Below are 26288 nucleotides of genomic sequence, written 5' to 3'. Positions count from 1 at the left end.
GCCTGAGCCACGCCCGCTACAATGCGCATGCGCGCAAAACTCATGTGTCCATGCTGCAGACTTTCGCCTGAGCGGACGCTTATCCAGAGAGCCTAGCAAACTACTCGCGAGGCACCGGCCTACCTGAAGCATCCTCCAGGCCCCGCAACTCAGAAGGTAAGTACCGTGGCTTGCTTGCCGCCTATTGTTAGCCATTCAATGGGGATACTAAGGCTTTACAAGGCATCTAAAAACTCGGCCGAACTCTTTAAAATCTGAAAGGAGCTGGCCAACCCTGCAGCAGTGTCTTCCCCCCTCCTCTTGCCTCCCAGGCTCTTTGCAATGCCCTTGCCTCTCACTTTATCTCCAAAACCCAGGACATCCTGTCCACCCTCCACTCACCCTCCTTTCCTCTCTCCGTCCCTGCTTGCTGACCCTCCTTCAGCCACCCCAACCCTCTTTCTCACCCTTTCCACTTTTTTCCCCTGATGAGGTCACTAGACAAATCCGATCTATGAAAGCCTCATCAAAACAGGCTCATCCATGTTCTTCTAAAACCATCAAGGACCACATTGACACCCTCACTCCAGCCCTTGCAGATTTTTGTAACCTCTCCTTTGTCTCTGGATCCTTCCCCTCCCTTCTGAAGCACTCCCTTGTGCATCCGCTCCTCAAGAAACCCACAGCCGATCCATCTAGTACGGCTAACTATCGCCCAATTTCCATTACTCCCCTTTTAGGTAAACTCCTTGAAAAGCTGGCCATCTCTCAGCCCAATCTTCATTCCGATTCTGTTGGCTCTCTCCATGACCTTCAATCCGGCTTCAGAGCTGCCCCTCCCCCCCTGTACTGGGGTCTGTATCTGTACCCATACAGTCCACCACCCGCTTTTCTATGCACTTATCAGATATACCCTGGAGGCTAACGTCAGCACTTGCCACTTGCTGGCTGCACTGCCAACGTCTATCATCTTTATGTATTTATTTTAATCTATTTACTATTATTTATTTGATTTCTCCTCTGTTGTGCACTTTCTACTTCTCCCCCTTCCTGGCACTTTTTCCCTTTCCCATGCACTTGCATGTTCACAGTGTCACTGGGCCTAGTAAGATCGTTTTTTTTCTCCCCTGTTCCCCTCCCATTCCTCGCTCTGAAACACTTGTGCACAAGCGTGATATAAATAAATTATCAATTCAATACTGCCTTCCAGAGGCCGAAAGAATATTTGGTAAACCTACTGGCTAAGTTAGCGGCTTTCAGAGCCATGCTGCCAGACGCAAATACTTTCTTCGCCATTGCATCAATCCTCTTACATTCCCTGCCAGGAGGCAGATTCGAGGTAGAGGAGGCAACCCTGGTGGAAACTGTGGCTGGCTGCACAACAAAACCTTCCCGGAGAAGGGTGAGAAGATAAAAATGATGGGTCTCCTCTAGCCGGCCTGGACTTCCCAGTCATAGTGGAGCTGACTGGGGGAAGTGTTACCACAAGGAGGCTACTGGATCAGCGAGTTCAGTGGTGTATTCCTCCCAGTAACTGGGCCCTCGTCTAGGATGTCTGTCAACCCTGTAGCCTTGGACTGGCACTGTAGCAGCATTCAGCCCCAAAGTGTCGACCACCCTTTCCACTAGTGACCGAAATCTGGTGTGGGTGTAAGGCTGGTTTCTGCTGTAATTCCACATCAGGGGTTGTGTCCAGCCTGCTGGCGTCGTGGAGCCCTTGCGCCAAAGCCAAAAGATCTGCTTTGCCGTTGAAATAGTCGACAGCCCCTACCACTGCATACACAGGATCAAGGACACCTTGATCATCTCCACCATCAGCGCTGAAGATGGACGCTGTGGAGCCGAAGAAATCGGTCCAGGAAGGTGGGACAAAAAATCTGGCGCTGATTGTCTGCGCCGAGGGCTTAACCCGCGACATTGATATAGTTATTGTCCGCGTTGAACGGGGAATGCCCTGTCATCAAGGGTTTAAGTGCCTTTCTCAGCATCGAGGCCTAAGGCTTTCCCTGACGCTGATGGCATTGACAACGGGGCTTGCGTGGAGTCGGGTGTACTGAGCGCGGCTGCTACGCCCGAGGCTTGCTGATTGGTTTGGCTTGGCGCTCCCGCAACAGATTGTTTCTCAAACATCGCCAACATTTGACTTTTAAACTCATCCCACTCCTGCCGAGTGTTCGTCCCAGTTGACGGCTTATCTCTTTCCGACAAAGAGTTGAAATCTCGTTGGTGTCGATGGTGCCTTTTCTTTTTATGCGACGACGAGGAAAACAAGCTCCTCGAGTGAGACCGCCTCTTCGTCTTCCACATATGTTTCTCTTATTCCGGCGTAGGCCCCCTGATCTCGGCCACAGAGGACTGGACGGTCGAATGCGCAGGTGATTTCGACAGTGGTCTGTTCAATGCTAGCTTGGCTGCCCGCTCACGCACCGATTTCGGATTCATCTTCGCGTACGACGTGCACCCTTCGGTGTTGTGACCTGTGTCAAGGAACCACACACATGTTGTGCAGCTCGGTCACCGACATCTTAAGTGTGGCAGTCAGTACATCGTTTAAAACCTGAAATCCAAGGCACGAACATCTCGCAATCGAGAAAAAACAAATCTGACGAAAATATGTCAAGAAAGAGTCAAAGGGGATTCCAAGATGGCCGCCAGCATCGACTAGACGTGCCGACGGCAGCTCCCGCACCCTGAGGCCTGCGTTCGGGACCCACCACCCCCGGGGGCATAAGGCAGCTGTGGAAGTTGGGGGCTGCGTGAGGGGGCCAAGCGGTGAATGTTCCTGGTGCCGCAGCTCCAGTCTGAGTGGTGCCGGCTGTTCTGTCGGCCGACGTAGGAGAGTGCGCCTGGCCGCGGTGACGATCACCCTCTGCCCGACCGACTGTAAATAGGACGTTGGGGGAGGCATCTGGCTCGGAGGGCCGTCCCGAGGATACGAGGGCGGCCGTTGCAGTGCGCGGTGGCTCGGAGCCCCCCGGGGGACAGTGGCAGCCCATGGAGAGGAGATCCGAGCGGTCCGGCGAATCGGCGCCTTTGGGAGCGTGGACCACCCCGCCACTAGCGGCAACGTTGATCCCCGGCAATCTGGGAGTGGGGAGTGGAGGAGCCGGAGCATCTGCACCTGGGGCACGGCGACCGCCCGTGCAGGTGAGGAGAGGGCACGCCGCGGGAGGCGAGGTGAGAGGAAGGCATTCTCCCTGTTGGTCTGCCGGGCCCCGTTGCCTGGAACGTGTGGGCCTGGGCGGAGAGGTTTTTTCGGTGCAGGCCTCCCTCGGCCAGGGGAGCGTAGAGGAGACAGCAGCGCCCGCCCGTGGAGGGAGGAGGGTCGGCGCAGCGGCGCTGTGGAGGACACGGCTCAGCCCCAGGAGAGTGGGATGAGGGTTCCAGGGGGGCTGGGCATTGAGCCCCTGACTAACCCGGACTTGGTGGGGCCCTTGAGGGGGGCGGGTGCCTCGCAGTGGAGTTGGCCCCCCGGATGATGAGGTGTTAAGAAGAGGGGGGGACCCTGGTAAGAGCGGGGCAGTGTACGTTTCTCCCCCCGGTGGCCTGCTGTGAAGGTTCTTGGAGTGTGCTGAGAGGCACCCGGGAGTTGTTGGGCTTTTCCTGACTTGACTCATCGGGCCCTAAGGACACCGAGGACATAAAGGACCTGATGCCCTCCAGGGCCAAGGGCAAAGCGTCGCGGTCCGGCCAGTGCATGGGAGACCCCGTGGCTACCCTCCCCTCCATGTGGTCGGCGATGGACAACAGGGATAACGGTGGGGATGACAATGGGCAACACAATAAGCGGTGGGCTCGAGATGGAGCGGGGCCTAGGAGCTCCTGACACGACAGGACCTTAGAGGCGAGATGCAGGTCCTAGGAGAAACTTTAGCTAAAACGTTTCAGGGTCAGTTTCAGTTGATGAGATCCGACTTGACTGTTGCGCTGGGAGAGCTGAAGCAGGAAATGGCCCAGCTAGGGGAAAGAACAGACCTACTGGAAAGGGGTCTACAGGAGGTGGAAAAGGACACAACAGCCAATGGGGAAGCTATTGATCGTTTGGTTCTGGTAACGCGAAACTTAGAAGCCCAAGTGGAGGACCTCGAAAATAGATCAAGGAGGGTCAATATCAGGGCGAGCTTCTTCCGGAATCGGTAGGAGACAGGGACTTGAAGGGAGAAATCCAGAGAATTTTCATGGGACTGTTGGGCGAGGGGGACCCCGAAGTGATTGAGTTGGACAGGGTGCATGGAGTGGGCCGGCTCAACCGGGGGCCTAATGCTAGGCCTCGAGATGTTCTGGCCGTGTTTGCAAGGCACGCTCAAAAGGAGACGGTCCTGCGTGCTTCGAGACTTCAGGAACCAGTGAGCTACAAGGGTCAGGAGATCGCCCTGTTTCAGGATTTGGCAAACAGTACCCTAGTGAAGAGGAGGAATATGGGCCCTGCCCTTAGAGAGCTCACTAGAAAGGGCATTAAGTACAGGTGGACCTTTCCATTTGGGCTTGTGTTTGAGTGGGAGGGAACCCAAAGGAGGGCTACTACATTGCAGGAGGCAGCCAATATTATTCACCTAGACCTTGAGGGTGGAGGGGGGGCTGCCGGGGGAGCCCAGCCGGTAGCCTCGGTGCGAGGTGACGTACGGTGGTAGACCGTGGACATGGTCAAGGGCTGGCGATAAAACAAGGAAGAGAGCAGGCCAGAGGGGTCCACAGGAGAGGAGAGGGGAGAATGCAAGAGGTGGGGAGGAGGGAGCAGCATCTGGCTTGGGATCATTTTGTTGCATCGAGTCGGGGCGGATCCAAATATGGGGGTGGTGGATAGGCTGTTTATAGAATTGGGGGGGGGGGGTGGTAGTGCACTTCTTGGAACACGCAAGGACAAGAGAGTCCGGGGAGGAGAGTGAGGGGTTTCGGCCCGCCTTCCAAGTTGGGGTCCGGAGGGCGGGGGAGGTGGGGGGGGGGGTTGAGGGGAGTCCGCCAGCGGTACTGAGATGGCAGTGTGTCCGTATTGGGAGGGGGCCTCCCCAAGGGAGAGGTAGAGGGGACACGAGGGAGGGGCTGCCCCGCGGGTTTAGAACGGGACAGCAGGTGTGCGGCACCTTTCATGGGGAGCCTGGGAGCTCACATGAAGTGGGTCTGCGTCTCCAATTCAAGTTGTGGGGAGGGATGGAGGGTGGGAAGGGGGGGGCGGTGCAGGGGGTGGTCACAGCACTCAATGAGGAAGGTAGGTCTCAATTGGATAGCGGATGGGGGACTGGCGGGGGTGGAGGGGTGGGGAGGACCCCTGAGCCCCACACCAGGAAGGAAGGGGGGGATTATTGCTGGGGTGTGTCCGGGGAGTCCCGAAGGGCAGGTTGAAGGGGCGCCACATGTCCAAACGCGGTTTTCCAGTGGCTCACACATAATGTGAGGGGGCTTAACTCCCCCCTCAAGCGCACGAAACTGGAGCAATTTACTAGATCCCACAAGCCGGATGTGTTGGCGTTGCAGGAAACCCATTTAAGGTGGCAAGATCAAGGCCGGCTTCGCCTAAAGGGCTTCCCGCAGATATGGTTTGCTTCTGGCTCTACGAGGAGGGGGGAGTCGCCCTAGCTTTTGGACGGGGGTCGATTTTAGGCTCCAAGAGATTCTCAGGGATAGTAATGGAAGGTATGTTATGGTGAGGGGGACGATATTGGGTTCCTGCTACACTATTGCGTCGGTATACGCCCCCAATGTGGGCCAGGATCAGTTCTTGCGGGATACCTTGAGTGTCTTGGAGAATTTCGCGAGGGGTCAAGTGGTTCTGATTGGAGATTTCAATTTGGCTTGGGATAGGACTCGGGACCAATCCCGTCACGAAAGGAGGGGGTGGGGTAGCCTCTCCTCAATTGAGGGAGAGGTGGGAATAGGCCGGCTTGCGGGATGTTTGGCTGGTGCTACGGGGAGACGAGGAAGGATTTACCTTCTTTTCGGACATTCACAGGACCCAGTCCCGTATTGATTATATTTGGGTATCTGCCAGTCTAATAGGAGGGGTAGAGGCAGTCCCCCCCTGGGAATAGCTGATCATAAGGTGGTGCAAATTAATCTGAGGCTTGGGAGACGAAGGCCGGGGGTGTGGGGCTGGAAGTTCCCAGGGGAGCTTCTGAGGGATCCTGTGAGTAAGGAGCTGGAGGGCAGGATCCGGGATTTCTTTGTAAGGAACACCTGCACGGACACGGGTCTGAGCACAAGATGGGACGCCTTTAAGGCCACTCTCATGGGGGGGGGGAACTCATTGCGTTAAAGGCGGAGAGAAATAAAACGTTACGGGGTCTGGAGTCTCAACTCGAGAGGGAGGTCGGGGCTGCTAGAACCCGGATCCAGGAAACCCCCACAAGGAAGGTATATAGGGAGTACAGGCTTGCGGAGGGCCAGCTCGGGCTCCTCAGAACTAAGAGGGTGGAAGAGGCTATGTTGAGGGTGAGACAAACATTTTATGATAAGGCCAATAAGGCATTTTTAGCCCGCCTCCTGAGGGGACAAAGGGAACAGAAAGTAATAACCGCTATTAAAGATCAGGGGGGTAGGAGGCTAACCCGAGCTGAAGAGATAAAGGGGAGGATGATGGAGTTCTATGAAGCCCTTTACTCTTCCCAACACCCAGTCCCACTCCCACTCCCAGAGAAAGAGTTCTTAAGGAACTTACCACTCTCGCAATTGTCCAGGGAGGAGGGCGAGGAGCTGGGCCCACCCATTACGGAGGACGAGGTGAGGACAACAATAGTATCCCTTCCCCGAAATAAGGCTCCTGGGCCCGACGGCTATCCCCGCTTCCTTCTACAAAGCGTTCTCCCATATTTCGGTCCCGCATCTAACGCAGCTATTTAATTCATTTGGCGCTGAAGGCGGAATCACCCCGACGACGAAGAATCTAAAATTACTCTTATTCATAAAGCAGGGAAAGATCCGGAGGAATGCACCTCCTATCGTCCCATTGCCCTCATCAACACAGAGGCGAACATTTTCACTAAAATCTTGGCAAGGCGCCTGGAAAAGCACCTACCTTCGCTAATTCACCAAGATCAGTCAGGCTTTGTGATGAGACGGCAAACTGCCGACAACATAAGGAGGGTTGCTCACCTGGTGGAGAAATCCCGTAAAACGGCCACTCCAGCGATCCTTTTAGCCCTTGATGCTGAAAAGGCGTTTGATCGGGTGGAGTGGTCATTCTTATTTCAGGTGATGGTGAAAATGGGGCTAGGGGAGGGATTCATAAACCTGGTCGCTGTCAACTATAAGAACCCCACGTCACGCATTCTGGTTAATGGAGAGATGTCCCAGCCTTTTAGGCTACAGAGGGGGACGAAAGGGGGGTGTCCCCTTTCCCCATTACTCTACGCTATCTATCTGGAGCGACTCCTTCTGGCACTGCGTCAGGCAGAAGATATTAGGGGTATTCCTTTCGGAGGGAGCTAACACAAAGTAGCGGCCTTCGCCGATGATATGTTGCTCACACTAACTAACCCAAAGGAGTCCCTTAAAGCATGCATAGCACTACTAACCACTTTCTGCAACATTTCAGGCTTGCGTGTTAACTTCCAGAAGTCGGAATTGATGAATTTGTCTCTAGGGGTGCAAGAAGCGAGGGAGACGAGGGAGATGTCCTTGTTCAAGTGGAGCCCGTCTGGGTTGCGGTATTTGGGAGTAAAGATAACCCCCTCGTTGGCGGGCTGGTAAGGAGCAAACTATGAGCGGATTCTCTTCGCAATTAAAAAAGATTTACGGAAATGGGGAGCCCTGTCCGTCTCCTGGTTGGGTAGGGGGGCAGTCCTTAGAATGGTGATCCTCCCTTGAGTGCTTTTTATCTCCTTCAGGCTATCCCCTTGAGGGTTCACAAAAGCTTCTTCAGGAGGCTGGACCGGTTGACCAGGGAATTTGTTTGGGGTGGGAAGAGATCGCGTCTGTCCAGGCAGTTACTTACGGCATCTAGGGAGAGGGGGGGGCTTGGCTTTCCCCGACTTTCGCCGCTACCATGAAGCGGCACAGCTTAGGGTAATCAAGGAGTGGTTCCCGAAGGATTATCTGAAGCATTGGGTGAAGATGGATAGAGCTGTTGCCCGACACCATCTAGGGGAGGTTCTGATGCTCCCATGTAGGCTGAGACCTTCCCACCTTTATTTGAGTGCCATCACTAAAAGTGTGGTTGACAGTTGGGATCAGGCTGTAGAGAAGCAGGGGATCACGACTTTCCCATCGCCGTTCACTCCTCTTTTCAATAATGTGGACTTCTCACGGGGACTGGAGAGGGGGGGCTTTCCTAGCATGGGAGCAGGGGGGGGTGTAGAACTTTGAGGGATACGTTCATTGGGGAGGGGGTGAAATCATTCGAGGAATGCAAACAGGAGTTCAGTCTGGAAGAGCGGGAGAGGCTTTGTTATTTCCAAATTAGACATTGGGTCATGTCTGTGTCACGCTCACCTGGTCTCCACAGAGGCGTGCTCATGTGCGTAGGGTGTTATCTGTCCTGATGCTGCTCTGCTTGGCTGGTGATGCTAGCTTGCATCTCCCCTTAGCCCTTGCTTCAGGAGATGTTAGCCTGCAAGTCGAAACAAGATATTAGCTACCGAAGGGAGCTGGTCAGTGGTTTCACCTCTTCCGGTCTATCCTTCACTTCTTCTGGCTCACCTCTGTTTTTTAATGGGCGAGCTCTCCGTCCTGCACACTCTGGGCAGGGGCCCGGTTCACAGTCTTTCCTGGATCGAGTTACGTCACTGATCCAAAGGAAGTTGCTTAAGTAGAAGGCCTGGGAGTAAGCAGGTAAGTCTCTATTCCAATAACTGCTTGGAATGACTGCCTTTAAGTCTTTCTGTTCAAGATAACTAATGTCCGTTATTGTCTTACAGGTGTGGCGTTAAGCGACCTTCGGATGATGGATGACCCTCCTGACAATGATGCTCAGGATTTCTGCCGGTAAGTATTGCGCTGTGCCGGGCGCGCGAATGTTCGCCTCTGTAGCTTTCCTTTGCTACGTGCGACTAACCTGTTTGTCCTTTTCTGTTCAGCAGGTACGGCGCGAGTCCAGGAAGAAGAATAGAAGATCCGTGTGGCGGTGTCGAGCTGTGGCGCGCTGCTGAGTGAAGAACTGTCCGATGAAGTTCCTGGAGCGGGCCGATCAGGTGAGTAGCTACCCGAGAGGGTGCTTTTCGTTCTGTTCTGCAGATGCGGCGGTCCGTGGGAAAGCAGATGAGATGAGATCTGGATGTACTGCAGGTAAGGCCTTCGATGCTTAAATAACTCCTGTTATTCTCTGTTCGCAGGTGCCGATGGATGGAAGACTCTGGACGGGCGTGGCAGAAGGAAGCAAGAACTGATCTGACACGGTGAGCGTTACGCTGCAGGAGTGCAGAATAAGGCAAAGCGTGTTCAGCTTGTTGGGTGCGGTTTAAATAGTCTTGCAAGCAGTTCCAAGAAAATAGTCCTCTTCTCCGTATCCCTTCTCTCAGGTAAAGTAGTTCCAGGCCACACCCTGAACTGAATGGCTCAGCCTCTCAGAGCCAAGTTAATGGACCATGTAACTAACACCTTTATTCGCCTGGCGCCAGCGGCGCCAGGACTGAGTCCAGGTGAGCCTGGCTGGGGCCTGATAAGCCCCCAAGGGGGCCAAAGTCCGGGATGGCCCCACCAGTTTCAGGGTTTTGGGTGCCTGTACCATGACACCCTGCGGGAGTTAGGAGGGCTGCGACTAGAGATTTAATCCATTTTGAAAGGTTTGTAACAACCCACGTGGGTTCTAGGGGGTTAATTTAAGATTTGTATAAACAGTTAGAGAGAACCGGCCCGAGTGTTAGGTGGGCTTATATGGAGGACTGGGGGCGGCATTCTGGGATTCGAATGTAGCAGAAGGACTGGGAGAGGCTGTGGCGACAGATCCCTAAGGTCGCAAAAGCGATGCAGCTGCAGGAAGGCTGGTACAAATATATGTATGGATGGCATTACACTCCTGCCCGACTTCACACCATGTATCCTGCTACCTCATGGGAGTGTTGGAGGGGTTGTGGGGAAATAAGCACGGCTACACATGTATGGTGGGATTGCCCCATTATTCAATCCTTTTGAAGCGTAATCAGGCGAGCGATTGCTCAGGCTCTGGGGGAAGGAGCTCACCAGGATCCCCGGGAGATCGAGGTGGAAAGGCGGGGATGCACCAAGGCGAAAGTGATATTTACGTTGGCTGCAATGTCCCTCATCGCACAAAGGTGGAAAGGCCCTACGATCCCTACAGAGCAGGAATGGCTGAGGAAAATGTGGGACATTGTCTCGTTGGAATGGGCAACGTACGCTGCCGACAACAAACTGGAAACCTTTTATGCGGATTGGAGAGAATCCTTGCAATACTTAAAATGGGAATTCAGGGAAAAATGGTGCCCCCAAAGACAAATTGTTGGACATCTACAACTGAAAGACTGGTTAGGAAATGGCTGGAGGGAGTGGACTATTGGGGCTGTGACCAGGGGTTTGGGGGGGGCGGGGGGTTTATTTCATTGTTGAATTGTATTTGTTTTCTTGTTAATGAAACAATAAAAAGAAGTTTAAAACAAAAAAGAAAGTCAAAGACTTGATAACACTGTGTTGCTCAGAGCAGCGTGTTGAGCTTGCGGAAAAAAGGAACTGAGGTACAGGACGTAGTGATGTGGTTTATATACAAACTCCCAACGCCTTGTCCGGAGCGGACGATAAGAGTACCAAGCAAGACTAATCGACAACCGAGTAGAGGGCACACTACTCCCCCGGTCGAAGACTTTTCCAAGCAGTAGAGCTGGATGTGGATATCCATCAGATGAGGAATCTGCAGGAGAAAGGCAATCCATTGAAGTATATTTACAGTTTGAAAAATGTGGTCAAAATATTATTTCCTCTAATATTTAAAAACATCTGTTAAAATCTGCTCTGATTGGTCTGTATTCTGTCAGCTTAGACAGACAGGATAATACGCATAGTCATTATTTAATGGATGCCAAACTCACAGAAAAGTTAGATTTTTAATGCAGGTTACCCATTTGTGTAAACTTAAACCAAAACAACTGATTGAATTATTTGTTACAGTGAAATGCACACCTGAACTTACCAGCAGACTGAGAGAAAGGGTGTTGAATGGGCCCTGGTTGTAATGAAGCTCCCATGCCTTGGAAATTTGGAAATATAAGTGGTGGCAAAGGAAAATTCATTCCGACTGAACCCTGTGCATGACAAGATTGTGAAACGTTACCAACGGAACAATAGAAAGACAACGTAGAACAAAATAATCCATTACAACAAGGACTTTTCTTACTAGTCTGTGAAGAGCAAAAAATGCAGCTTTCTCCTTGGCTTCATTTTCTGAGTGGCACGGAGGTCCATGTACCTGCAGACCATTAGATAGGGAGACTTGACAGACAACCATTGCCTAGGATGATCAATAAAATTGACAAATTACAAAAATCAACAATGGAACACTATGGTAATCACTATATGTAATCCAGTGTTTTAATTTAGCGCCTGTGTGCTATAAAACAAATTTGAATTTGGAAACAGGTAGAGCAAATGTACATCCAAGTGCAATAAAGCCATCAGCAGGGCTATGAAATGGGTGATCATTATCAATGTTCATGAATTTTAAGAAAGTAACAGTTCAGTGGAAGTTATGGGTTGAATACAGAGGGGCTGAGTGAAATGATATGCATTACCTTCATGTTCAGTACAGTACTGTTAGCCCTTGCTCACAGTCCTGCTCAACTGGTTGGGGATGCCCAGCACACAGTTGGGAAGGATAAAGAGCTGGACACCAGTGTATACCGAATACCATTAACAAGGTCAAAAAAAGATAGATGCATGTTTTAAGTAGTCAATTTACTGTCTAAAATGTAGCATTAAAAATACAAAATGACAATCTAGTATGAAAGACATGGTATAAACGCAGTGTTACATCTAGGACAAGAGAACACATATCAGGAACCCAGGGAACAGTGGAAGAAACACGATATTATAATGGGAGAAAGAAACAATGCATATGAAGGTGGTGGGAGGGGGCTTGGAAAAAAGTATAAAGGACATTTACACAGGGTACCTTCCAGTTTCAAAAACAGCCAGTGACTGGAGAGCAAAGAACTGGATGCAGTAGTAATAATATTCAGAATAGGTCTCTGAATTTAAATAGACAAATTACATTTCTTTGTGAAGGAATCTATTTTTCTCTCCAAGATACAACATCTTTGAATTAGCTCCAGGTACAAACTGGTTTTGGGAACCTTAAAATGGCCACCATCGGACGTAGGGGTGACACTGCTGCTAGATCCACCAAAAGGTCCTGGGCCCCTCCGACACAGGAGGGGACATAGCTGAATCTCATCTGAAAGTTCAAGTACCCTCCCATACCTCAGTTCTAGCCAATTTACAGAGCTGCATTGAGGCTTAAAGGAGCAGTACAACTGAAACAATATTTTCAAGGAAAAGCAGCTAGTAAAATCAGACTGCTTTGCGAGGGTCCGCAGAGCTGATAAAAGCAATTGAATGAAGATAAGCCGGTCTTGCGCCGTTCTCGCCGTCCCAGGCGTCCGTAGGCCAGTAACCCTGGTCCTTGAACTCCGAAAACCCTGACTCGACAGAGCTCCTAACATTAAGAAGTAAGAATGAGGTTCAAGTACCTCAGCCTTCTGGGAGATTAACTGATCCTCCAGGCTCGTCTAGAAATGGCACGACAGATACCACTAGACCGCCAGCACACTGTGACCAAGCAAATAGAGCACATAAGGCAAAGGTAGGAAAATACAATACTCCAATCAAGGTAAAACCTTAAAGAGACAAGACAAATTAAAATGTGCCTGCTCAACATGTGCTCTCTCAACAAGCATGCACAAGATGTACACAACTTAATTCTAGAGGAAGGCATTGATATAGCCTGCATCACAGAAACATGGTTGCAAGATGCTGTAGGACCAACATGCGCCACAGCAGTTCCAGAGGGCTATGTGATACATCATAAAGAAAGGGAGAGTCGCATGGGGGGTAAGGGGGAGTCGCCATAATCATCAGAGACTCGATTCAAATGTTTCGAGCAACCGCCTTAAGTGATGGCTGCGAAATACTCCATCTCAAATACACCCCAACAGACAACCACTGCTTGAACTTCATCCTCTTATATAGACCACCATCCCCGATTTCAGAGTTTAATGAAGATTTAACACAGCAATTAAACTCCTTGAAGGGCCCTAATACAGCAACACTGGTTTTGGGGGACTTTAACAGATGGTACAGGAACCCCAAGGATAAAGACACCATTCACTTAAGAGAAAATCCTTAACAACATCGACTTTAGAGTTAGAAACATAGAGCCTACCATGGAAAATGGCAACCAACTCGAATGGGTAATCACCAACAATTTGGAGACAAGTGACTTTCAAACCAAACCATGTATTTGGTCAGACCACTCCACCGTCGTCTATGCCTATGAGAAATAAAGAATGCACAGATCAAAATTAAAAATCAGAATTATAAAAACATCAAGCCAACACATCTGGAACAATGTATACTCAATACATTAAAAAACTCTAATGACGAGGATTCCTGCGACAAATTGATCGCAAACTTTTCACATCATGCCAACCTCATGGTGGATCAAATAGCCCCTTTCTGAACAAAAACAGTTAGACCTAACGGCAACCACCAGAAATGGTTTAACAACCCCACAACTGCCTTAAAAAAAGAAAGGGAGGGCAGATGGAGGAAAAATCCCTCCCAAGCAAACAAGGACAGTTGGAAAGAGTGTGAAAAAACATACACAAAAATGTGAAAAACCAAAAGAAATGTCTACAATGAGCAAATAAATAATACCGGTAACTCCACAAGCACATTGTTCAAAATTCTAAAATTAATAGAAAAACCTAAGGCATTAGCTCCACCCTTTAGTCCATCTAAGGTGGACTGGGACAATGTACAATCAGCCTTCACTGCCAAAGTCAACAGAGCCAGGACCCTGCTTCGGGAGCCAAAAAAACAGCCATCAGATCAAATAGATCACTAAGTAGGAGCATCGATCACATGCCAACAGGAACCTTTCCAATTTAAAAATGTCACCATAGAAGAAATACTGAAAACCCTAAATGCAATGAGACGTACCACATGTGCAGAAAATGTAATTCTCCCAAAACTTATCTTGGAAAACGCCAACATCTTCTCTCCACTCCTATCTAAAATGGTTAACGCATCCTTCCGTGATGGACATGTCCCAGAAAGCATTACATCTGTCACCGTCTAGCCTTCAGCAAAGAAACCGGACTCAGATCAAAGAGACTGATAACAAATTGCAATTTCTTGCTAAAAATAATTGACAGGATAGCAACTGTGCAACTTCAAGCGTGCGTGGAATCCAATAATGTTCTACATGGTCAACAATCCGGATTTCGCACAGCTCATAGTACTGAGACCGCAATGTCGGACCTGCAGTCACACATGCTAAGCATCGTGGAAAAGGGGAACACTGGTCTCCTCATGCTGCTTGATCTTAGCGCAGCCTTCAGTCTCTCAGACCATAATCAACTCAAATCGGCTTTAGCTAAGGTCGCTAACTGCACTCCTAAAGCAATTAGCTGGCTAGACTCCTTCCTGTCAAGACAGAAAATCCAGGGTTCATTGTGGTAACAACTTTTCATTCACTGAGACAATTGGCTCCAGCGTGCCTCAAGGAGCCAGCCTGTCCCCACTACTCTAATCTATACATAAGATTCTTATGTCTGGTCCTTGACAAATTGGGTGCCTTTTTCACCAACTACAGCCAGCTGGTGGTGGAATTGTGCGGGGACTATGAACAGGACAGCGCAAGTGTGGTAGAAGTCTACAAATCCATTGAGAACTGGATGAATAACAACTGGCTATGTCTAAATGCAAATAAGACAAAGCTAATGGTCGTTAGTCCAAGCCATGGCACAGCAAAACTTACCAGCTCATATCAATCCTTCCACATAAACAACATCCAAATCAAGGTGGTAGACGGAGCAAAAACATTAGGGATGTATATGGATTTGTCCACGAGTGCTGAAGCCCATATTCTCTAATTAAATAAGAACTGTGCATAACACCTCTGTCTCCTCAAGGCAGTCCGCCCTTTACCAAAGTGAAGACAACTGTTCAACAATAGCCAGAGCCACCAAACTATCAAGGCTGGACTATGGCAATGCCCTCAGGCTGGGAGCTAATAAGGGTCACATCGCCAAATGCCAAACCATCCAAAATAATGCGGTAAGGATTATAAAAAATAAGTCCAAAAAGGAACACATAAGCGAGGATAGAAGGTATCTACACTGGTTAGCCATTGAGGAAAGAATTGCTTTTAAGGCTATGACACTGACACAGATGTATCCACGGGACTGCCCCGTCCTACCTGAAAATCAAACTGTTCATGAACTTTCCAAAATCGGACTCAAATGGTCAAATCAAAATTGCCAGATTCAAAAAGGCTATCGGACTCGAGAAAGCCTTCCATATTAAAGAAGCCATGATGTGGAACAACCTTCCCATCTCTTTAAGGCTAGAACAGAAATACACACATTTCCAGAGAAAACTCAAGACACATTTGTTCAAATGACAAACCAGTCCTAGGAAACTGATACCCCTAATGACTTACTGAACGCCTTGTCCTGTGATTATATGTGTTTTTGTCCCTAAGTCTTCATGTCAGCGCCCTGATGCTTGCGAGCTGCTGGCACTATATAAATAAATAAATACATAAATAAAACAAACATAGGCTGTGTGTAATGCTGATATTCCATTCAGATGGAGGTAGATGAGAGAAGGACTGCCCTCAGAATTAAGAAAGGGATTGGTTCTACTAATGGAGATGTACCTCCTGCATACTTCTCAACTTTGAAAGACTCTCAAAAGGTCTACCAAATAATAAATGGATGGTTGGCAATAGATGACGAGGAAACCCCAGATGAAAAACTACTCGACTGGCCACCTGAAAAGGATGAGAGACTGATTCACAGCTAGGTAAACTTGGTTTTCGGCAAGCTTTCCTTAGCTCATTTAATGGCAGATGTGAGTGAGCCGTGAAGGACAATTCTTAGGAGGCCAAGAGGGGGCATACAATAATGGGATTGTATTTTCACACACTATCTGTAAAAACATGTTTTATAGGAATGTTATTAAGTTATAACTACAAAACAGTACAGGTAAGTAATAGTAATTTTTCAGAATTACAAAAGGAGAGGAAAGTGACCAGACAAGATCATGTAATCTTCAGATAAGTCCACAAAACCCAAAGTCCAATGTTAGTCTATGATCTGAATAGAATTGAATAACCCAGTGTTATACAAAAGAATTAAGTTAAAGGTCTGAACACTGTGCCCGACGAGACAAAGCCCAAATAAGTCACGAGAAGGATAATAGGACCTCTAATAAGTGATACCAGCATGCTGATCTGGATGGTGCTGTGATGGGCACAAAAGGACAAAGGACAGAACAAAGACCAAGACCCCCTAGGTGAGTAAGGGAATCTCTTGGACGAGACAGCTTGAAATTGCCGTCTTGGAGGTTGCAGTTTTTTCCTGGATTGGCAAGGTCAGCAATGAAAGTCCTGCAGCCAGACTAGCAGAACAAAGACATCAGGCAGAATCCAGTGACAATGCACAATGGTGATCCTATTCAGGGTTCTGGCTGGAAGAAAGTGCAGAATGACACACCACTAGAAGTCTCCACGCCTGGAGGATGGTACTAGGGTCATGCCCACGGTTCAATCTTTCCATATGAGGTTAAAAAGTAGCAATAGTCATACCAGTATATCGAAAAAGATTGCATGTGTTAAAATCACGGCACAAATGGCAGTTTACACCAAAAACGCGGCAAAAGGGATGTGGTTTTGCCACTGCAATCCATGTAAAGCATGCAGGGGACAACCCCGCAACCCCCGACCCATTACACCATTTAATGGGAGCAGGCAACCCCTTTAAATCGTATAATGGGGTACACCTTTACCGGGTCAAACAATGGCATTTTTGCTGCGATTTTTTGCACAGGCAACATTTTTGCTGTGATTTTATTACTGCATACCTCGAAAAGATGCAGTACTACGAAGCAAAGAAAGCAGCACAGGACAGTTCTGAAAGTTGGACAAGCACAAAAGCGCTGTCTAAACAACAGACTCCACTTGTACTGCTAGGAGAAGCAGGAAGGTGTGCCATTTAAAGTTCTTCCCGATTGGCAGAGTTTCACCGTCAAGCCATTTTCTTTTTAAATATCAAGGCTTTTAATTAATTTTTCAATCAAGTTGTCAGTTTTTGCTTTGGATAAATAATGACAGTCTGCTTGGTCGACAAACTAGTTGCAACCCCCTTGTGCCTGCGTACACATATCGATGTCACCGTGGTCATCTCCACCATCAGCGCCGAAGATAGATGCCCTGGAGCTGAAGAAATCGGTCCGGGAGAATGGGACAAAAGGTCAGTTGCCGATTATCACTGCCAAGGGCTTATCCCTCGACGAGGATGGAATGGCATCAGTGTCGAATGGGGCCTGGGCATGGGCACCGAAGTAGTGTCGGAGACGCCCGAACTCTGCGGCTCGCAGGAAGGCCTCAGGTTTAGGTGCTTTTCTCGGCATCAAGCCTGAAGCTGATGGCATTGGCAAAGGGGCCTGCTTGGGGACGGGAGTACTGAGCGCCGTTGCTTGGGGTGCACCTGCACCTACAGCTGCATGCTTTTCAAACACTGCCAACATTTGAGTTTTAAACTCTTGTCGAGTGGTCGGCCCAGCCGACGGCTTACCTCTTTCTGACAAAGAGTCAAATTTCGCCAGTGGTGCCTTTTCTTCTTATGAGACGACGAAGAGTGGCTCCTCGAGTGAGACTGCTTCTTCATCTTACGCCAATGTTTCTCCTTTTCTTTTTTGGGGGGGTAGGTCCCTCAGTCGCACCCTCAGAGGACTGTGCAGTTGACCACGCAGGTAATATCTACGGCAGTCGGCCCAAAGCGAGTTTGGCTGCCCGCTCACGCACCAATTTCAGGTTCTTCTTTGCACACAACGCACACTCTTCAGTGGTGTGACCTGTGCCGAGGCACCACACACGTCGTGTGGGTCTGTATCCGACAACTTGGAGTCATAGCCAGTGCATCATTTAAAATCCAAAATCCGGGGCGCTGCCATCTCGCGGTCGAGAAAAAAGCAAATCTGACAAAAATCTGTCAAAAAGAGTCCAAGCCTCGAAAACACTGTGTTCCTCAGAGCAGCGTGTTGAGCGTGTGGAAAAAAGGGACTGAGGTATGGAGCGCAGTGACGTGGTATATAAAAGATGCCCAACGTCACGTCTGGAGCCGACAACTGAGCTCTGAGCAAGATGGATCGACGGCCGAGTCGAGGCCCACTACCCCCCTGTCGAAGAATTGTCAGAGCAGCATAGCTGGATGAGGATATCTATCCGATGAGGAATCTGCGGGAGAAAGGCAATCCATTGAAATGGCTATCAGCGCCAGTCTGATCACACTCAGCTCTAACGGGTTTATGTGTAGTCTTGATTCTGATGGGGACCAAAGTACACCGATTGAGAGATCGCTCATGTGAGCTCCTGATCCTGTGAGGGAAGAATCCACCACGGCTGCCAAAAAGGTTCCCCCATCATCACATTCTCCTTGCAGGGCCACTACAGGAGATCCTGTGCCACCTTGCTCTGGACCTGAAGAAGATCTGTCATCCTGCCTGAGAAATGTGACCACTGGGATCTGATGACCCACTGGAGGGACCTCATCCGTAGGCGGATTTCTGGCACCACGAAAATGCAGGATGTAAAGAGGTCCAGCAACTTCAAAGTTAAATTCCACAAGATATTGGGTGTTCTGAAATCGTGTTATTTGCAAGATATGTTGAGCCCTCAACTCAGGAGGCCAAGTCTTCCCCGAGGAAGAGTCCAGGACTGCTCCAATGAATTGCAGCTTTTGGGAAGGTGTCACCTGGGACTTCTTGAAATGAGGGATAAGCCCAGTTGGTGGAGAGAGTGGCAGGTGCTGTTGAAATGTTCCAGAGCATGTTTGGGATAACAAGCTCTGGTTAGCCAATCATCTAAGTAGGGAAAGATGTGAACCCACGCCCCCTTTAGATTTGCTGCCATCACCGCCATCAACTTGGTGCAAACCCTTGTGCATAGGTGAGCACTAAAGGCAGTACACTAAACTGATAGTGGTAACTGCCAATGGCAAAACTCAGGTATTTTCTGTGCATTGAATGAATAAGCACATGAAAGTAAGCATCCTAAAGATCGAGTGACAGCAATGTAATCCTGGAGAGCTGAAGGGCCTGGAGGATCAGTGAAAGAGTGACCATCTTGAATCTGTCCTTCGTGAGGAACGTGTTCAAGCGTCTCAGGTCTAAGATGGGTCGAAGTCCTCCGTCCTTCTGCGGAATCAGGATATAGGTAGAATACCAAGCATGGTATTATTTCGCTGCAGGTACCCTTTCCACTGCACCTTTCTCCAACAGGGAAATCTCCTGTAGAAGGAACGCATGTGGTTGTTACGCTCACCTGGTTCCCACAGGGGCGTCGATCGGACCCGGACAGCTGCGGTCTCCACCAATGTGATGCGTAGTGAAGAGATGACAGTCTGGACTGGCCCGCCTAATCTTGTCTGCTGGACTCGTAGAAGTATTCTCCTGCAAGTGGAGAAAGGGATTTAGCCACCCGTGGACTTTAGTGATGGCCCCCCAACAGTTCTCGTTCTCCCCACTAATCCCCTCCGATATTCCCTTTTGGTAACCTCAGCTTATGTTTTTAAATGATGAGCTCCCAATCCTGCATGGCATGCAGGGGCGCGTAGATACAAGTTACTTCACTGGGTTGAAGGTACTGGAAGAGTCCTGGAGGAATATTGACTCCAGTGTCTATAAAGTTCAAAGAGTTCAATATGTCCGATGTTCACTCTTGTTCCATTCCCTCGTTAGGTTGCAGGTGGGTCCAAAAGAATTTTGCCTGGAGGCAGCTGATGGCGTTCAGGTAAGAGTCTGTATTACCAAACACTGTCCGGTAAAAGTTGCATGAGTTTAACTTGCTGTTTTCTCTCCCTTTATAGGTGCGGCATAGGAAGATGCGGCGAATTAAAGAATACCACCTCCGGTGGTAAAGCAGCTAAGCCTATGGTGGCAAAGAGATTGTCCTTGTTGGTTTTCTCGGCTCACCTTGCTATTCCTTTTGTTTTCCCCCCAGGTGCTGGGTTTCGACGAAGAAAACGATGGAGGCAGCGCCGAGTCGAAAGATGCAGTGGACTGGTGAGTACAACGCAGCGCTGCTGCTGGCGAAGCGACGCGTGCTGAAATAATGTCCTTTCCAGGCTCGGAGATGTGCTGGGTCCGGAATCAGGTAAGGAATCAAATAATGTCTGGGATCTAACCTCTTCTCCTTTCTTTGCCTTTTGTCTAGGAGCTCCGGATTCGAGGTGGGCGTGGCAGAAGATTGGATGCTGACTTGCAGACACAGTGAGCGTCACGCTGCTGGATGCAGAATAACGCAAAGCATGGGCTGCTGTTCGGATGTGGTTTAAATAGCCTGCAAAGTAGTCCCAGGTAAGAAGTTCCCCAGAACCACACCCGAGTGAAAAATAGTCCCTGTAATAAAATAGTCCCATCCAGGCCTCACATTGGCTTGGACTCATTTGCAGCACGGTCTGCATAAGGTAAGTAAAGTCTATGAGCCTGGTGCCTATGGCGCCAGGACTGAATCCAAACAGCCCCCAGCTGGGGCTGTTGGGGGTTTTAATGAGTATCTGGATGACTGCTCCCGGGGCTGATGGACTCGATCCGGATGCCCGGGGTAGGCATCATGACAGTGGTTCCCAAATAGATGGCTAGCTCAGGGGACAATCTGGGGGACTTTGCAGAAATGAGAGACAGTACCTTTGGGCTATTGCCTGTAGTGCCCATGCATCTGAAGTAATGCAACACCGATATTGCAGGTTTTGGGTTAACCTGCCCCCCCACTGGGGTTCTGTGAGTGAAGTGCTCAGAAAGATTTTGGGGCTGTGGCAAAGAGCAGTGAACAGGTGACTGCCGGAGCAGTTTTTCCTCTGTGGCCTCTGGTGCACTTGAGAACCTCCTTTGTCCTCTTTGCGTAAAACTGAACTCTTCCTCTTTGTACAAAAGATGAGTAGTAGCAAAAAAAGAACGCAATCTCCAAGCCTGCGTATGCAGATGTTGTTGCGGCTGAACGAATGGCTGCCCCTAGAGATTTTGCAGCAGCCTTAGAAGCTTTCAGTTTTTCTAAGCTTTCGCCAGCCTTTGGTCCAAAAAGGTTGAACCCATCAACGGGCATGTCCAGAAGTCTTAATTGGACGTCGGGAGCAAATTCAGACTTGCATAACCATGCAAATCTTCTGATTACAGCACTCAAGCCCATACACCGGCCGACGCAGTCTGATGCATCAAGCCCTGACTGGAGCGATTCTTTCCCATCACTACTATTATTAAAATCTTCCCTCATTTCCACCTCGGTTATGTTTTCTGCTGCTTGTGAAATTACATTGCATAGGGTACATGTGTATCTCGCCAAAGGACAAGATGCATTAATGGCTTTCAGTGCCAAGCTTCCCTCAGAAAATACCCTTTTGGCTAGTGCATCATATTTCTTACCGCACCTATATAGTGGGATGGTCGGATAAGCTGCGGCCCTTGAAGTGGGAGTAACCGCCTACAATAGCAGTAGGGTGTCTGGAAAGAAAGTCAGGATCAATAGATGAGGGTCTGTACTTTTTTTTACAAACTCCTTGTTCACAGCAGGAATGGTGTCGGGTGTTTGCCAATTTTCTAAAAAAATGTTTCAGAGCTGTGTGGAAAGGCAGCACAGGCTCCTTAGGAGGGCCTTTATCTAAGATGTCTGTAAGTTCATCCTGAGTTCTGACGTTTGCAGGATGCCCCAACTCAACCCAATCACCTTGTTCATAACTGACCCGTATGCTGCATTTTGGGTGAACACTTTGCAAGATTTTTTATTTGAAGGAGTGGAGGACAGACACTTTGAAACAGACAGACCTGGGTCTAGTTTCGACCTCTTCTCGTTTAAGGCCTTGCTGGTCATTGACAAGTCACAGTCCGCACATCCCTTAAAGTCTGTTTTCGGTGTAGACATTATTGAGAAATTCAAAAAGCATTTTGAAGTTAGAATCACTAAGGCAAGTCGAATTGTTCTGAGAGCGTACTGTGCATGCGGAAAAACAGAACTGAGGCAACGGGTGCAGTGCCTGCTATTTATACCATCAACAACGTTGCGTCCAGACGTGGGAAAGGAAACCGACCAGTGACATCGACTCGATGCTGCACAGCGCACTCTGCTGTCAAATTTATGTTTCTGAGACTGTAAAGCAGGAGATGGATATAAAAAAAGATGAGGAATCTTTGAGAGGACACAATCCATTAAAAAGAACATTAAGCAAGGTTTCCTTTAATGGACTGCATTCTCCTGTGGATTCCTCATCTGGATATACACCCAAAGCAGCAGAATGACTGAAGGAAGGCTGAAAGCACACTTATAAGAGAATGTTCTGCGGGTGTCGGAAGCTCTGGAGCACAAAAGAAGAGACTTCGGTGAATATCCGAACTCACACAATGGAGTTAAACAAACTTTTTTAAATCGGTCCCCCGCAGACAAAATGGCAGATGGGTCCGAGTGCCTTCCCTGTGGGACCCGCAACCTGGCGGCAACTCGGAAATAAAAGCCCTGCAGTGAAGTAAACCAAGCCATGGGACTCTGAAAAAGCTCCAGAGACACTCGCTATGGACACGCTTGGCCCGGAGAACATAACATCGATGCAGCACTAAAGACGGAGGCGCCGCGCTGTGACAGCCTACCCCGCCTCCCCACACCTCTGTGATCCGTTTGAGCGCTGCTCGAACGCCAACATACCCGAAGGAGAGCTCCCGACCCGGGAAGCAGTAAGGAGGCTGTGGGGGTGCCGAGACCCAGTGGGGTCGCTGTTGTGGCTGCGGCGCTGCCTCTCGGCGAACTTAACAGCGGGTCCGCCCGCAACTGAGAGCGGGAAAGGCGGTGGAGCCGCGCTGTGACAGCCTATCCCACCCTCCCACACCTCTGTGATCCGTTTGAGCGCTGCTCGAACGCCAACGTTCCCGAAGGAGAGCTCCCGACCCGGGAGGGGGTAAGGAGGCTGTGGGGGTGCTTGGGCCCAGTGGGGTCGCTGCTGTGGCTGCAGCGCCACCCCGGGCGAGCTTAATAGCGGGTTTGCACACGACTAAGAGCCGAAAGGCAGAACAAACACCAGAGGGGCACACAACAGCCCGGGGGGCTGGATGCTGCAGGGGATGCCTGGTACGGCGGTGGCCGGCTCCAGCTGGTGCACCCATAGACACTTGAAGCACAAAGGAATGAAGCCTCCCTTCATCCCTGGGACCCTTTGGGCGGCATTTCTACTTGGATTGGATGGGCAGCTCCAGGGGCAAGCTTAGCGCTGGGGGGAACAAAACCTAAAGCAGCGTGATTGAGGACAATAACAACCACGCCACTCGACATCTGTTTGAGAGCTTCACATGACCCTAACACAAATTTCACCCATCAAGCAGAACATAGGGTGTTTGTTAAAAGGCTGGGCACTAACGAGACATAAAACAGCTTGCACCTGGAGGGAGACTCAGAAACGCTGCCCGAGTGGCGAGGAAGCGGCCGGGTGCCAACGCGGCGCGAAATAGTTATATCCTGGTCTCCATGACGCCAATAAAAGGAAGAGAAGAATGAATCCTTAACAGCTCGCCAGAAAGTTCCAAAGCAATACCAGGGGATCAGTGACAGCAACAATAGCCAAAGTGCTGGGCCCGGGTGCCTACTGAATGGCACCACCTCTCCACTTATCAGTAATGGGGCTTATAGGTGGCTGATCCATAAAACGGCCAGGCATAAACCAAAACAAGTGGCAGTGGCCATACAGAGAAGGAAAGTACATGCGCTCCCATGATACAATAAATTGAGGCGCACAACCCAAAAGAGTTGAAAGAAGAAGAAGGGTGGACCCCTTGAGGCTGTCAGAAGTGCAGTACAAACCGCAGCTCATAGCACAAACGTATCGTAGATAAATAGCCACACTTGGCCCTACAAGGAAACCCCAAAGTGGTGGATGTGGAAAACCTACCTGAGGGGCAATAGTGGCGAGCAACTCTGACTCTAACTCATCAAACCTGATCTAAAGCGACAAACATGAATATCGCACTTCGACCAAGATGTCCAAACAAACCACGAAAACCAAAGGTCAGGGTTCTGGCGACATCAAAGCCCTATTGCAGACAGCAGATATCCAGAAACGTAACCATATGCAGGCGTTGACCCAGGTGCATACTCCCCCTCCGGAGGTGGCAGGAAGCCTCGAAAACCCACCTATCCGAAAGTCGGATCTGTTGGAACTGCTACAGGAGCTTAAGAAGGACATTAAAGATAGTGCAAATAACCTAGCCAAATCCATCTCTGATCTCAATAAGGGAGTCTTGGCGGTAGAAAAAAGGATCGATGAGGTTGAACGGGAGTAACGGAGCAGAGCCACGAACACGACATCCTGGCAAACAGAGTTCATGAGCTGGAACAGCAAATGGAACAAGTGCAAAATAAACAAGAAGATGCCAAAAATAGGTCCAGGAGAAACATTCGAATTTGTGGAATCCCGAAATCAGTAATGGACTCTGACTTCCGGCAATACGTGATGGATCTGTTTCGACACATCCTGAATACAGAAGAGAACAAAGAAATCATGTTAGACCGGGCACACAGAATCTACTCCACGTATCAAATTAACAAGAATCTGACTCCTGATGTGCTAACCCGGATACACCTGTATCAACTGAAAGAGGACATCATGCATGCCGCTCTTAAGAAGGAAGCCATCAAATTCTGCTCCACACCAATTCAGCTGTTTCAAGACCTAGCCCAAGCTACACTTGCCAGGAGGAAAAAACTAAGGGTAGTCACAGACTGGTTGAGAACCAGGGAAGTGCGATATCGATGGAGACACCCGACATGCCTCCACTTCGAATGGAAGGGCCAAAAGTACTCCGTCGCCAAAGAGGGGGAGATGGCAGAGCTTATGCAGGAAGACGAAGGAGGCAACCTCACTGACAGGGAGGGATCTCTGTCCCGGAGCGAGGAGATAGAAGGTGGATCCGGAAGAGGCCAATGGAGGCCAGGACGACCACGGGGGCGTAACAAGGAACCTAAACCCACAGATCCCACCTGAAAAATCACTAAGCATCTAGAGATTCGGGACAACCCCTTCAAATTAAGAAGATAGGGTCGACAACAGGGAAAAAAGGGTGAAACTTACATCTGGAACGTAATCCTAAATTAAGTTGGTGCACAAGAAGCAATCATAACAGGCGTCATGCGGCAAAGGATAGGGAGGGGACGGGGGGGGGGGAGAGGGAAGACCGGATCCCAAATTTCACGGGTGAGTAAGGAACCCGGTGACATACTGTGAATACGTTATGCTGAAAATGTTACTGAGAAGATTTAATCCAAAAGTTGAGGGGGGAGGGGGAGAAAGTTACGTTTTTTCTGTTTTGGGTGAAAAAGTACAATACATATAGATAATACCTAAAAATGTACTTGAGCTGGAACGCAATGAGGGGGACAAATGGTTAAAAGTACAAGAATGATCGAGCTAACATTTGTTTCGTTAAATGTCCAGGGGCTTAACTCACCAGTCAAGCGGAAATCTATGTTGACCAGGTTGAGAGATATGCACGCCTCAGTGGTTTGGCTGCAAGAGACGCACTTACTCCCAGAGGATGAACAGAGGCTGAGACATAGAGCCTTCCCTACACGGTATCTGGCCTCTAGTAGGACTAAAAAGCGGGGAGTGGGCATCCTATTAGCAAAAGGTATCAACTTTGAGAAACGTTTCGTTAAAAAAGACCCGGAAGGTCGTTATCTGATGCTGGGGGGGAAACGGATGGGCCAACTGGTCACGTTGATTTCAATTTATGACCCTAATGTGAAACAGGACCACTTCCTATTGAGCCTATTACTCAAAATTGTACAATGGGGAATAGGGAAAATCCTAATTGGGGGGGGCGGGGGCGATTTTAACGGGGTGATGGATGCAGCAATGGATAAAACCCTCCCAGCCACCTCCGATGATCACACATTCAGACAAGCCCTGGCCAAATTTCTAAGGGAATTACACCTGCTGGAAACATGGCGATTCTTTCACCCACGAGATCGAACATAGACCCACTACTCAGCAGTACACAGGGGGTTATTCCCGTATCGATATGGTACGTATCTCAGAAACAATGGTCCCACAAGTTACGGGATTGGAAATTGGAGTGCAATGCCTATCAGACCACACCCTGGTACTTCTTAAAAT

At 49.4% G+C, this 26288-nt stretch overlaps 1 protein-coding gene across 2 annotated transcripts in view; it reads right to left on the bottom strand.

Moving 5' to 3' along the window:
• XRN1 (5'-3' exoribonuclease 1) overlaps positions 1 to 26288 on the bottom strand; it is a 2611979-nt gene that overhangs the window by 203946 nt on the left and 2381745 nt on the right. For both annotated transcript variants that reach the window (XM_069618274.1, XM_069618273.1), the window contains exons 39-40: positions 11255 to 11368; positions 11051 to 11162 (exon numbers count right to left, since the gene is read on the bottom strand). In XM_069618274.1, coding sequence (XP_069474375.1) covers positions 11051 to 11162; positions 11255 to 11368 — 226 coding nt within the window. The remainder of the gene's footprint in view (positions 1 to 11050; positions 11163 to 11254; positions 11369 to 26288) is intronic.

This window comes from Ambystoma mexicanum, chromosome 10, assembly GCF_040938575.1.
Source record: "Ambystoma mexicanum isolate Mex_15411 chromosome 10, UKY_AmexF1_1, whole genome shotgun sequence".
NCBI lineage: Eukaryota > Metazoa > Chordata > Amphibia > Caudata > Ambystomatidae > Ambystoma > Ambystoma mexicanum.
Note: the sequence above shows the minus strand (reverse complement) of the source record. Positions and strands in the feature narration are given on the sequence as shown.